General features: G+C 36.1%; 1 protein-coding gene and 1 pseudogene across 3 annotated transcripts; one reads left to right on the forward strand and one right to left on the reverse strand.

The window, feature by feature from the left end:
- The first annotated feature begins 2,718 nt into the window (after window positions 1–2,718).
- LOC137814709 (cysteine-tryptophan domain-containing zinc finger protein 3) lies at window positions 2,719–14,415 on the forward strand. 3 transcript variants are annotated; one of them, XM_068617590.1, is made up of 14 exons: window positions 2,719–3,415; window positions 4,279–4,351; window positions 4,443–4,573; window positions 4,723–5,124; window positions 5,218–6,551; window positions 7,027–7,433; window positions 7,548–9,361; window positions 9,443–9,600; window positions 9,937–10,097; window positions 10,829–11,229; window positions 11,503–12,298; window positions 12,404–12,559; window positions 12,667–12,751; window positions 14,186–14,415. In XM_068617590.1, exons 1-10 carry the CDS (start codon window positions 3,236–3,238, stop codon window positions 11,002–11,004), a joined length of 4,836 nt encoding a protein of 1,611 aa, XP_068473691.1. In that variant the 5' UTR covers window positions 2,719–3,235; the 3' UTR covers window positions 11,005–11,229; window positions 11,503–12,298; window positions 12,404–12,559; window positions 12,667–12,751; window positions 14,186–14,415. The 3 variants fall into 3 exon arrangements, with proteins under 3 accessions (XP_068473691.1, XP_068473690.1, XP_090161380.1); XM_068617589.1 differs by having other exon boundaries at window positions 10,829–10,992; XM_090305254.1 differs by lacking the exons at window positions 12,404–12,559; window positions 12,667–12,751; window positions 14,186–14,415 and having other exon boundaries at window positions 10,829–11,019; window positions 11,503–11,642.
- Window positions 12,124–12,508, reverse strand: LOC137816089 (uncharacterized; annotated as a pseudogene).
- Window positions 14,416–14,829: the final 414 nt, after the last annotated feature.

Genomic DNA, 14,829 nt, shown 5'->3' on the forward strand with positions numbered 1-14,829 from the left:
TATTTACCTTTTCTTTCTTGTGTTATGATTGAACATTGTAGGAATAGTGCGGGTCAACTTGAATGGTAAACTCTATATTAAAGTTTATATTATAATAATAGTTATGTTAAAAACCATCAAAATCGGGAACTGTATTTCGTTAAATTTATTAACCAACTTTTTTGTTTTTCATGATTAAAAAAGCTACACATAAAAATTGAGTCTTTTTATTGTATAATTAAATAAAGAATAAATATTTTTATGCATATTTTAATGTAATTTAATGTACGGAAAAAGTGTTAATTAATTTGTGATTGATTTGATTTTATAGGAAGGAGAAAGATGGTGTGGGATAGAGGCACGTGTGACGTTAAAGTGTGGGGTTTTGTTGAGAGTTATCCATTTATGACCATTTACTGAATTTGTAGCATAACATAAGATGGATGATGGCATATTCTCACCATATGCCATTCAATGCAATGATCTTTCAGCTTAATGGGCCCCACTCGCAAAACCATGACATCAATTAACCAATGAATGCATACTCAATCACGTCATAAATATTTTCCATTCTCATCCTTCCAATCATTTTTCTCATTTTCTCTAATATAAAAATCATATTCTAATTAACTTATTTTCTTATCACTATGAGTTTTATTTAAAATCTAGAGTTTAAATAGGAAGTGTTACATTAAACACATCGCCTTATCTATGATTATGTGATAAGGATGTCTTATATGATTTTAATACAAATTAACTATTAATAAAGTATCAGGTGAAAGTTGTTCTTTTGGTATGAAATTCCACTTTAATTTAAAGTTAAAAATACTAAATTTCAGTCAAAGTTATGTCACAACTTTGTAATATTTAACTCAAAAAAAGTATCTTAGTCAAAACATTCTCGTTTTTGCTTCGTTTCTACAAATATATTTTCAATCTGTTTTGGTTTCTATATTTGTTGTACAACATGATTTTTTTAGGTGAAGAAAAATATAAGGAATTCTGGAAATTAATAATTAAACCAAAATTAAACTTTGAACACGTCTTCTCTCTGAACTCTGCAAAGATCTCCACCACTGATTTGTATGAGGCTCTGCAACTAATGATCATTCATTCATTAATGTTTGTTCAATGAAGTTGAGATAATGTTATTTTATTTCACCAACAATTGGGCATGGAGAACTTTCAGTGCCCAAGTGCTGGCATGCTTGACAGCTTCAGTGTCCATTCAACCTAACACTTAGCACAACAAAATCACAATAATTGTTCTACTCAAATAACAACACAAAAAACCATAACCTTTCACTTCACTACTGTACTAATAAACCTGTAATTTTTCAAAAAAATTATAGGGAGAATAATAAAACTTACAAATAATCATGAAATGTTTGTGTAAATTATGCAAAAAAAAAAAATTGTCAAAATGAGAATCATCCCTGTTATATTTTTTAATTATTGAACTTTGTTATGAAACTGGAGTTATTACTAATTATTGAACTCAAGCAGAGACACATTAATGGAATTTACCTTTATGGAACCAACCACTATTTTTTCTGTCTCCATCAGAAAAAACTTGTTAAGAATCCTTTGAAAAGTTGGGCAGTTAAACCATACCCTGTCCATGTCTTTTCTTTGTCCTTAAACTTACAAGGTGAAGATTTCTTCAACAATGGACAAACTTGAACAGTTGGTTAGTTTTTGTTAACAACAAATAATAATTAAAAACTGATGAATTTGTTGCTTGACGTGTGATGTGCATAATCTCTACACACAACAAAACAGCATTCCATTCTGTTATCTCCATCAATAAGGGCAAACACTTTCCAATTAAGAAAGCAGGTTGGTCTGGAGTAACTTTGAAGGGTACGTTGTCATAACTAGTAAATAGGTTTTGAATGGAATAAAAATAAAACCAAACTACACCACCAGTAAATGATTCTGTAAATGCAAGAACAAAAGAACAAGTTTATGAACAGATACTGAAAGAATTGGGAACATTCAAAAGGAGAAAAATTACTGGGAAGAGACCCAACATTTTTGAGCAAATTGATCACGTACTCCAAACGCCAACATTAGCATGACATGTCTTTATCCTTTTCCTTGTTAGTCTCATTTATGGCTCTTCTCAAACCTATATATGTTCTGTCATTGCATGCGACACTGCACAAAATTAACCAACCCAAAACGAACCAAAACATGACCCAATCTATACTTTTGGCGTGTTCATATTTTTAGAGATAGCATTTCCACAACTATCAAATGTTTTTCGTGAATGTACGGTACTCATTCATAAACTCACTCATTCTTTTCACGCCGTCAAATTCGCATTAATGCCCTTTAAAGAGAAAACGCACGCGATCATTAATATAACAGGTAGTAAAATGTTGAAAAGTAGACACTGAGAATGTGGAATCTTTGGCTTCATTATCTGAACTGTCCACCACGGTCAAAGATCACCAAATTTCTTAAAATAGAATCCAATATAAAACGTGATTATTTTAACTCGCGAAGTTAATTTAATTTATTTAGTAATTTCGAATTAAAATTGAATATCCAACTCAGCTAAAAAGCAAGATTGCCCTTAAAAATGTGTTTATCTAAGTAAGAGAAATGAAATAAAAAAAGGGGAAGTATGAGCACGCGCCGGGTGTTGCGTTTGGTTTGTTAGTAGTGTAGTTTTGGACAGAGTTGGAGGGTTTGAAGCGGAAACATAAAAACGAGGTAGCGAAAGGGTAAAATGGTTTCTTTCGCACTTTTTTTTTTCCCTTATCAACTAGTTTCTCTCTCTATCCCACCGTGGGATTAAAATATTGTTTATAACGAAAAATAAAAAAAAGGATTTAAGAAAATAAGAAAAATAAGAAAAAAAAACGCGGCTGCTGTATTCACCAAAAACAGAGACACGGTGAGAGGGAGAGAGAGAGAGAGAGAGAGAGAGAGAAACTCTGTGTTGATCGATCCCAGCTAAGATTCAACGTTTCAAATAATCGAACACGGGTTTATTGATTTTTCGATTGGCGCAGGTTTTGCTAAGAAATTTGCAATAATTTTCGTGAATTTTGAGGCTGTGATTTCTACGCGAGCCCGCGATCGTGTAGAATTTTTCAATTACCGGCGGGGTTGATTCGTTTGGGTGGGATTTTGATTCCGAGGAATGGATCGAAGAGGAAGTGGGACTTTGATAGGGACGGAGGGTTCTCAATGCGGAGGTTTAAGTTGAAGGGTTTGATTTTTGTATTTTTTGGTATTTTTTTGGATGATTTCTGCAGGAGGTAGGGATGCAATAAAGGGGCTGGGTTTAGGGTTAGGGTTAGGGCTGGGTGCTGGGAGGAGAGAGATGATGGAGTCTGAGCTCGAAGAGGGTGAGGCCTGCTCCTTTCAGAACCATGAGGATTATGATGCCACCGTTGATCCCGATGTTGCCCTCTCTTACATTGTAAGGCCCCTTTAACTTGATTTTGCTTGCTCTGGTATTCCAAGTATAGTTTGCAGGTTTTAAAGTATGGAATTATAGCTGTTCACTTGTTTTACCTTGTTAGATCCGTGACCTGAATTTCGTTTCCGCGGTTGGCTTAAGTTGTTTAGTTGTGGGGTGTGCACTGCTGAATTGTGCTTTGCTGTGAGTTGAATAGGTTTGACATGTGTTTAGCATAGAGAGTGTTATTGGAGATTTTGAATTTTTGTGGTCTTTGTGATGTCAACTTGATGCATTGGATTGTTGAGGATTTTTTTTTATCAATCTGCTCGATCTGCCTGTGGAAATGTTGTTTGAATCAGATTGGTGACGTAAAGGATTTCTTTTCCTTTTTAAGGCTTCTTGTTTGATTTTTTGGCCCTTTTCCTTTCATGAAGAATTAAATGTTCAGTTATTCATGTGCTTTTGTTCGTAAATTGATGTTTATAGTTTAGGAATGCCCTTTCCCATTGGATAGACTTGTATATAGTATCATCCACCACGCGCCAAAGACATGGAAGAATTATTTTTGTCTGTGTTCTCATTCATAACTACAAGACAACATGAAATACGTGTTTTACCGTTTCTCGGTCATAAAACTCGTAAAATGGAAGTTGTGTATTTAAGGAACGCAGTTTGAAAATCGAAAATCGAGGCAACGGTGAGATGGCTACTGGGTACATTTAGAAACTTTCCGTTATTTCATATAAAATGCTGTTTGTTTCCATGTCATGAATATGTCCACATCCATTGCACATTGTCAGTTAGATTTAGTCCTGTTCCGGTTTTGATAACTGTTCTTTCTTTTCTATCGAATTTTACATTTCAATTTTTCTTTCCCAAAGGATGAAAAAATTCAAGATGTTCTGGGACACTTTCAGAAGGATTTTGAGGGTGGGGTGTCTGCTGAGAATCTTGGTAAGTCTTGTTAGAATCAAGACTCGTCCAATGTAGGATTAAACATTAAATAGTTACTGGAATGATATTGAGAAACAATTGATCATTTCAGGGGCAAAATTTGGTGGTTATGGATCATTTTTGCCCACCTATCAGCGATCTCCTGTTTGGTCTCATCCAAGGACTCCACAAAAAAATCATAGTCAAAATACACCCAAATCTCCGAATAATTTGCTGCCAGAGGTAAATTTCTTATGTCACATGGGCATATCATTATGTGACTGTGATACATTTCATTTTAACTAAATTGATTACTGTATTTAAGGTTTTATGACTTGACTTTGTATTATTTTTCACTTTCAACTTATTTCAATTTACATGGTACCTTGCAGGGTGGGCAGGGCGATGCTGTACAATGTTCGACTGGAACTCAGTCATCAAGACTTGGCACAGGTTCTGGTAACTCTTCGGGGATAGCTGCAAACAAGGGTCTCTATTTAAATGATGGAACCCATCAAGAAAAATACTTGATAACCACTAATGTTGATACATCCACTTCTAAGCATGAGTCTCTAAACAAGAAAATTACTAGCACATCGGACCAGAAGACACTGAAGGTTCGAATCAAAATGGGTCCAGATAATTTGTCAACACGGAAAAATGCTGCAATATACAGTGAAATTGGTCTGGATGTGTCACCATCATCATCACTAGATGACAGCCCCTCAGAAAGTGAGGGGATTTCTCGTGGTCCTCAGGAAGCTCCTTTTGAATCTCCAACCATTATCCTTCAGGTATATTATCTTTTGGCATTTTTGATTATTCTTTATTCTATTCATATTGATGTTGATGAGTTTAGTTGAATATTTTATGGTGTCTTGGAACAGATTATGACCGACCTCCCTCAGCTATTGTCACCACTTTCTGAAGGTATCATCGAATTAACTATAAAGGAAATGCGTGCCAGAGATAGCATCCCTGGTCTTGTTCATCTGGATGATGCAGAAAGTTTTGACATATCACTAAATGAATCTAATAATGTGAAAGGAGATAGAAAATTCTCAGGGGGGAGTGGGAGGAAAATGAAATCTCTGGAGGGTTGTGAATCCTCAATGGAAGTCAAGGGTTCTACAAAGAAGAATGCTCAGATTGAGACTGGAGTGTTGTCAAGAAAGGAACAAAGTACAGATGCATCTACTATGGAGGAGCTAGTTTCAAACACTATGAAGCTTCCACTTTTATCCAGTTCATATTCTTTCAGTGATGACTTGGTTAGGGTTGATGATGGGCCATGTGATTCTTTGAAGGAAGCCCACAAAGTTACGGAGAGGGAGAAAACCTTCTCTGTTCAGGGACAAAAGGAATGGCCGGAGCCAACATCTACTGAGGTGAATGGTTTTGCTGAGAGGGGGAAGGGAAGCTCAAGAAGAAAAGTTATGGGCGATAAGGTTCCTTTTGATGACTATATAGTGAAAGAAAATTCTCATGGGGATTATAATTGCCACTCAATAATAGCTGAATCTAATGTTTCTAAAGTTAGGACAACATCAAACACTGAAGAGCCTCCTAAGAAGGCCAATCAGAGAGGTAGCCTATGTGAACAAGACAGTATGGCATTACCTGTTGTGACAGAACATCCCTTTCTGGTTGCTAAGAAGAAGACAAAGGGAAGTCATGACACCATGGTTATGGAGAAGGAAAAAGAAAACTTGAAGATTGGATCCTCTTCGGTTCCTAAAACAAAAAGGAGTTCCGATGACAGTTCTGCATCAAAAAATGAGACTGAAGATGTTAGAGTACAAAAGAGTCTAGGAAAGACTAGAGATACATATAGAGATTTCTTTGGAGAATTGGAAGACGAGGAGGACAAAATGGATGCACTGGAGACCCCTTTTGAAGAAAAACTGAAGGAATCTCAGTTGGTTGGGAGGAGTGCACCTACAACTAGTCGTGGAGCAAAGGAGAGACCAGGTGCTAAGAAAGTTGATAAGCTGTTAACAGATGAAATGTACTCTAAAACAGCCTCAAATATTTGGTGCACTGGAAATGCAAATGGAACTGCTGTAGAGAATGGTAAAGGGATTCCTGTAATGATACCTCCTGTTGAGTCAGATGATAATTGGGTGATGTGTGAGAGTTGTCATCAATGGCGTCTTCTTCCTGTTGGAACAAATCCTGATCACCTACCTGAAAAGTGGCTGTGTAGTATGCTTAATTGGCTGTAAGTTCTGTTTCATTGGCTAAATCTTTTATTGTCCATAATTAAAGTATTAATGCTTTGTATGGACAAACTTTTCCACTAGCACTTATAGGAGAATAAAATAAGAAGGTAAAATACTTCTCCACATTAGCTTTTATAGAAAATCTCTCAATTAACTTATCCAAAAGTTGAAGGGCACAAGTTGATTTTAACTTATGTAGAAGTTGGATTCATTTTAAGTTTCTCCAAACAGGGCCTCATATTAGCGAGCTTGTCAATTGGAACTAACCCAGATCTTTTAAGATTGGGGTGTGGTCTTGATTTTTGGAGGTTTGATAATCCATCCGGCCCACCTATCCTCCCATACCCAGTAGTTGCACCTCAAACATCTTCCCTCCATAAAAAAGTATTAGGGAAACTAAATTGTTAGTTAAACTATATGAAAACTACTTACATGATTATAATGGATAATTAACATTTCATGCATAATATGCAGGCCGGACATGAATCGATGTAGCTTTAGTGAGGATGAAACCACTAAAGCACTTATTGCATTATACCAAGCACCTCCTTTTGACGGTCAAAGCAGCCTGCAGAATGTCTCTGGCAGTGTTATGGTGGGAGGAGCCATGGCAACATCCCAGCATCCTGACCAACAACAGCTAAATAATGATGTGCATGCAGTTCCTCGGGGGAAGAAAAAGTTTGTGAAGGAGATACCAAATCCTATAAATAAAGACAACTTTTCTCAATCATCATATCCTTTCAAGAAAAACGTGTTGTCTGCAGTGAAAAGTAGGAGTTTAAATGATGTGAACAAATCTCCTGTCATGAGTGAGGCTGATGTTCCAACAGAGAAACACAAAAATAAGCGTAGGACGCTTGAGCGCAGTTCTGATATAGGTAACTCAAACTGCACATTCTTTGTTTTTGTCTGCTCAGTATTAACTGAAGTGTTGATGTTCAAAGACTTGTTAAATTTCTCAGTTATCTTCATTTCTTGAATTTTGTTCTCAGGTGATACAAAGAATATGAAGGTCAAAAGCAGGAGGGATCATGATGAAGATTTTTCTAGGCCATCCAAGAAATCTAAGAGTCACAAGGCTCACTCTACCAATGAAGAGTGGACTGTAGAACAGAGTGGGACTACTAGGAAGGTGGGTGTTCAAAGTTCAAATAGCACTTTTCCAACTACTTCAGTTGGCAAAGATCGACCAAGACAGAAAGCCCACTCCTCTTCAAGGGACTCCAAATCAAGAAAAGACAAGATTCCAGTTTCCGCTGAAAACACAAAAGATAAAGGTCATGGTTCGTTGGATGAGGGATCTCTTGATCTGGGGAATTGTGATTCAATTGGTAGTGTGAAAAAGAGGAAACTTAAGGGATATCAAGATGCTATAACTTACAGCCCAGGAAATCCTCGCATACAGGAGAGCAAAACTTCTGAGCATGATTTCAGTGATTCAAGGAAGGAAAAGAAGGCAAAAAGTTCAAAATCTGGAGGCAAAGAATCAAGTACCAGTAAAGGCAGTGGTAGGACTGACAAAAAAGTTAGTCATGCAAAAAACCAAAAATTCAAGCAAAACCCTGAGAGCAGTCTGTCACATCGGAGCTTGGATGGCATGGACTGTTCTAAAAGGGACTTGGGGTCTTTACAGGTTTCAGTTGCTGCCACTTCAAGCTCTTCCAAGGTTTCTGGCTCTCACAAAACCAAAGCCAGCTTCCAAGAAGCGAAGGGCTCACCTGTGGAATCGGTGTCTTCATCACCTATTCGAATTTCAAATGCTGATAAGTTTTCAAACAAGGAAATTACTGGGAAAGATGATTCGCATGAGATTGCTGTTGTAGATAGTCCAAGAAGATGCTCAAATCGTGATAATGATGGTGGGATTGATCGATCTGGAACAGCCAGGAAGGAGAAATCTTTAACCGTTGCGAACAGGCCAGATTTTCAGGACAAAGGTGTTAATTACATGTCCGATACTAAGATTAAAGCTGAAACAATCGGCTATTGTACAAATGGTGGTGTTGACACCATAATCCCCGATGGGACCTATGCAGGCAAAGAGCAGATTAAACATCCAGGTGAAGACAAAACTGATGTTTCTTATGCTAATATGTCTCATACAAGGAAGAATGGCATGGAATCTGGTTTCGAGGACAACAATGACGGCTGTAAGTCAGAGTCCCATGTAGATAAGGTCAAGGTCAAGAATGCTAGTTCTTCAAGTCAACTGAAAAACCAGTCTCCTCTAGGTGAGGCAAAACATAAGGATGGAAAAAATAAGTTGCAGGAGAAGTTCGGGATCAAGCCTGACCAAAGTGAGAATATACATCCTGTCAAGAAAGATTATACAGAGAAAAATGAGACTAGGAAAAAAGAGAATCACTTAATTCGAGGTCATGACTTTCAAGATGTTAGTATGGATGCCCTTTGCAAACAGGATGCATTTCAAGCTCCATCTCAGACTCAGTTGCCAGACTCTGATAGATCCACAAAGAAGTCTCTGTTGGAAAGAACTGATCAAGAAGTACATGGAAAAGGGAAGCTGTTGTCATCACGACCAGTTGGTTTACTTAAAGGAAATGGAGATGTCGAAGTTGGTCCTTCCAAAGTCGATGATGCGTCAAAGCTGCCAAAAAAGCAATTGAAAAAGACCGACCATCAAAATGGAAATCAGCAAACTGGTTCGAGAAATCCCATACTTAATGGTCACAAGTCGAAGGAGCTTGATGCCCCTAGTCCAGTTAGAAGGGATTCTTACAGCCATGCTGCCAACAATGCTGTGAAAGAAGCTAAAGATCTTAAGCATCTGGCTGATCGTCTTAAGGTTTTTACATTGTCTCTTTTAAACTATTATGCTTTTTCTCTTCTTGATGCTATTTTACTAATTTTGGGTTTTATCATACAGAATTCTGGATCTGGTGAAAGCACTAGTCTTTACTTCCAGGCAGCCCTCAAATTTCTTCATGGAGCCTCTCTGTTAGAATCTGGCAACAGTGATAATGCTAAACACAGTGAGATGATTCAATCAAAGCAAATGTATAGTAGCACTGCAAAATTGTGCGAGTAAGTCAACAATTTTCTTTATAAGCATGGTTATGTATGTTTTAAAAATCATATTTTGTTTAAAGTACCTGTGTAAATATTCTTTCCTTTATCTATTGTTCTATTAGGTTGCAAGCATGCCTTCAAACCTCATTACTGTACCTGGCATAATTATATCTTTCAGTTGATTTATGTTGTATATCATAGCCTTAAATAATTGGATTTTTTTTATAATGCCATAACCTCATCACTGTACATGGCATAATTATATCTTTCAGTTGATTTTATGTTGTATATCATAGCCTTAAATAATTGGATTTTTTTATAAAGCCATCATCCAATATATTTTTTTAATAGGTTTTGTGCTCATGAATATGAGAAATCAAAAGACATGGCTTCAGCTGCACTTGCCTACAAATGCATGGAGGTAGCATATATGAGGGTAGTATATTCTTCACACACTAGTGCAAGCAGAGATCGGCATGAGTTGCACAATACACTGCAAATGATTCCTCTTGGTAATGAATTTTGTTACTTGATTTTCACTGCATCCGCTTGATGCAATTTTTTTTATAAGTCCTCAGTTTCTTTGGATTTGTCCTATATCATACCAAATCCCATCTCCATTTTGATGCTTTGGTAAATAAGAGAAAAATATTCTGATAGTTTTGTGAAAAAGTATCATGTCATGTCTCATTCATTATAATAGATTATCTGAACATTATCCATTTGACTAACGTTGTATGACGTGATCATGGATACGTGTCCTCTTTGGTGGTTTGTAATTTTGGGGTGGGGGTAGGGAGGTATGTTTGGTAGAGCTTATTTGGACTTTATGAGGAGGGCTTATGACATTATAAGCTGTTTTTTTGTGTTTTTCAAGTTTCATGGAGAAACTTATCAAATTAAGCTCTTTTAAGCAAAATCCAGTAAGCTTCAAAGTCAATTTACTGATAAGCTCTCATAGGATGAGTTCTTAACTTCTTATAATAATTATTTTGTTTACTAAATGCACCCTTAATGCATGAATGATAGAAGGGAAAAGAGAAGAAGAAAAAAAAGGGAAGAAGTTGGACATGGCTAATTTTGTGGATACAGACAAGTCTTCTAAATTTTATTTTCCTTTCATCATGTTAATGAACTACTGATTCTCTTTCTCAAGAGTGCCTTTGACATCATAGTGATGAAATTTTAGTAGATTAATCTCTGATCTCTCTCCTTTTGTTTTGGACCTCGTTTCATTTGTCAGGCGAGTCTCCATCATCATCTGCCTCTGATGTTGACAATGTTAACAACTCTACAGCTGCTGACAAGGTTGTCACCATATCTAAGAGTGTCAATTCGCCCCAAGTAGCTGGAAACCATGTTATTGCTGCACGACATCGTCCAAATTTTGTGCGATTGCTTGGTTTTGTGAGTATATAGTTCTTCTTCACAGAAGTATGATCTTGGCAAAAGTCTCTCCCTTCCTCACATTGATTGCCTTAAAAAACTTACAGGAAATCATAGTTAAGAAGAAGGCACACATAAATTTTACGTAGAATAATTGAAATTCTGAATGCCTTTGAACGGTTGACAGTGTGAATTTGGTGGTTGTCATATTAGGCAATGCTTTCACCCGAGCTGTGAAATATGGTTCCTAGTTAGGAGGTAAAGTTTATGCTAATAAAAAATCTGGTATCCAACATGCAATCAATACAATCTATTTGATTCCAATTCTATTCCTACTTCAGACAGCTAGGGCATGCCATAAATAAGATCATATGGTCTTCTGACCTGGATTGTGATTTTAGTGTTTGCAAAAGTTATTACAGCCATGAAGCCCACACTAACAACTAAAATGCTAGCTAAAATACTTTGTTGATTGTGTCTTATTTAGTTTGTTTGTGATATTTTGGAACTAAAGGCATGTATCAATTGCAGGCTCAGGATGTTAATTTTGCCATGGAAGCGTCAAGGAAATCACGGAATGCTTTTGCAGCTGCTAATTCAAGCCCTGGTGTGGGCAAGAATACAGATGGTATCTCCTCTATCAAGAAGGCTCTTGATTTTAGCTTTCAAGATGTGGAGGGGTTACTTCGTTTGGTACGGATTGCTGCGGAGGCCATTAATCGTTAAAGGATCCGTTTAATTGAGAAGATGATTCTAGTCAGTTATGAACATGTATTTCTTGGTCATGTATAAAATCTCCACTCTGACAAAAAAAGTCTGAAGTTATGAAGGGCAAGGTTTATTTTGTTGGATCTTGATTCAATCTTGCCAACAGGTGAAGCTAGTACTGTCTCTATATACATATGGCTGCCGTAGACAGTGAAATGGAAGTCTCAATTTACAGTCAGGAATTCGGTTGCGCTCTGTTGTTTACAAGCATAAAATCTTTGCAATCCTTGAAACAATGTGGAGGCCCTTCCTTAGAAGCAAGGTTCTGTAATGCAGATTCTGAGCTCTACATTGATATGTGGAATGATGCTACTTCCAGATTATAAATTGATGATATGCATAGACTTAGAAGTTTGAAACTAATTGCTCTCTTGTGTCCTTTCCTCATTCCGGAGGGTTTACTATTTTGTCAATCTGTACATGTGTAAAGTTGTAACTGCTGGGGAGAGGAAGTTGTGGATTTTGTATTACTGCAATCATGCTTCTACTAGTGGTTCTGCATTTTCTTCCCCTTTCCAATCTCTTCCCGGAAAGTAAAGTCAAAGAGAGCCAAACTAAAGTGAGCATTTTTTCTTAATACGAGGACATTCATGTTCTGTTCCTGAAGCCTTTTTTCATTTCCCAATGGCCATTATTTACCTGATTCGAATCTTGTCTCGTGCAGGTTGTCTTGTACAATGTCGGGATTAGGGGCAGAACAATATTCTTTACTCATTTTGTTGATAGAGGCCAAGCAGAAAATGAAAAAGGAGAGATGTACAGGAAGATTTTTTTTTTTTTTGTGGCAGGCAATTTACTGCAAATGGATGTCAACTTAGAGGTATACAGATGCCCATGTCTTGAAAAATTCGTTTTGTTTGCTAGCCTAGTGATTGCCAAGACATCCCTAACTCTTGATCGCATTACATTTCTTCTTTTTTTCTGAAGGGATGCAGTGGATGTAAATAAAAATTATATAGATTCAAGTTAAAGACAGGGCAAGCTGATTGCTGCATTCATGCAGAATATTCAGGTATTTTACCATTGTGATCAATTGATCATGTTGCTGCTAAACAATTGTTGATGTGTACTGCTAGAGAAATTTCTATATAAAGTGTTCCAGTTTTTATATAGACTTGGTTTTAGCTTAAATAGATAAATTTAAATAGATGTTATGTTAACTGTTAACTATTTGCATATGATTACGATGGAAAATTTAAATAAATTCTCTAACTTAAAGGTAAAATCTCGTTACTAAACATTAAGGATTTGTTTAATGCTCACAATAAAAAAGTGATAGGATAAGAGCAAAATAAATATTAATCGTATTCAATTTTGTGCGTACCATGATGAAAACTAGATAACAATATGTCGTAGTACTGTGAAATTAGTGACAACCATGATGATAGTGATGACAATGATAGAAATTCAAATGAGATGGTTGCTACAATAATGATGATGATTATGGTAATAATAATAGTTGTAGTAATGGAAATGATAATAACATGATGGTGGTGGTGATAATAACAGTGGTGGTAGTAATAATGACGGCGATTAAAGTGGTGATGGTGTATTGGTAATTATTATGATGACAAATTATAACGTTGGTAACAGTGATTGTGACAATAGTGAAAGTGGTAGCAAAAGTTTTGACAATAATGATGGAAGGTATGGTTGTTATTGTGGCTAAGATGATGTATATGGGGTGGTGGTGACAATAACAAAGGTGATGAAGGCAATGGTTAGAATTATGGCAATGACAATGAGAATAGGGTGATGCCAAGGGTGGTAATGATAATAGTGGTTGTAATGAAGAAGAGGTAGGGCGAGAGTAGGAGGAAGGTCGAATATCTTATCTTGCTACTTTCTTACTCAGCTTCTCCTTTGGATAAAAAAATACATTGCACTAACATGATATAAGACAGACAATGGGATAAGAAAATCATCTTATCAGTTCACTGAACAATATATTACACAAAGGTAAGATAGTTATTATATCTTATCCCTACTGTATCTTGATCATCAAAGGGACCCTAAAGTGATAAGCGTACAAATCCTTATGTGTGTTAATCCGTGATACTTAAGTCTGATCTTTTGAGTTTGTATAGTTTACTGTTCTGAAATGGCTAAGAGGGACAACTTGGATTGTAGTCACTTTAAATTTTACTTTAATTGAAAGGATCTATATCAAGATTAGGCATTTCACACGTGTAGCACAGGAACTAATTACCAGAACTATAGATAGGATTGTACGAGTCATTCGAGTAATGGATTACCTAACGTAAGACTCGGCTCCCTCAAAGGATCAGCTCATTATGGAATATATCCCTTTTCATACTTGCTTACTGGTTTTTGCTCTGTACATTGTGCTGGTATTTTTATGGCTTGTATGTGGTATCGTAAAATAAGTAGTCCTATTGCACTTTGTGAGGGTTTGGTGCCAACCTAACATAGTCTGTGGTTGCAGGTTTTAGCAACTGAGGCAAATACCAGATAGACCTACATTTAGCTGGCCAAATCTGTAACTGACCTTGGTGAAGCTCTTTCTTCATCTTTTTCCCTGTTTTTCCCTTAGTCAGTCTTACTGTATTTTTTTTTTAAACAGTTGCTAGTATTGGGCATTTAATTTTAAATTTTGACTTAACTAACTTGTTCTTATAATGTACATAGCTTTATATTCATCTACATTTCTGAATATTTCATCCTTCTGGTTTGATAGCGAGTGTCATTTGGTGTGTCTTGGGAAGTTATTTGAAGCATAGAATTGAAAATAGTTTAGTGAAAGATTAAGGGTGTATTTTGGTTTTGGCAGTCGTGGCAGTGTTTAATAATATAATTGTTAAAGATAACAAATGTGGAATTTTCTTTTGTCAGGGTTAAAATAAAATATTTATTTAGAGCTGTAGTTAAAATATTTTACAGATAAATTCCAGAATTATAATAAAATGCAAATCCATAATCGGTGAAAATGTTTAAAGTGGAACAAATTTTAACTTCAGTCTTTATATGTTAATTTTAGTTTATATTTTTTTTCCTATGAATTTGGACTGTAGGAATATAAGGAATTAGGTGGATGTTTTTAAATATAAAAAGTAAAAGGTAAAGTTAGTA

Source organism: Phaseolus vulgaris, chromosome 1 (genome assembly GCF_051622355.1).
Source record: "Phaseolus vulgaris cultivar YP4 chromosome 1, ASM5162235v1, whole genome shotgun sequence".
Taxonomy (NCBI): Eukaryota; Viridiplantae; Streptophyta; class Magnoliopsida; order Fabales; family Fabaceae; genus Phaseolus; species Phaseolus vulgaris.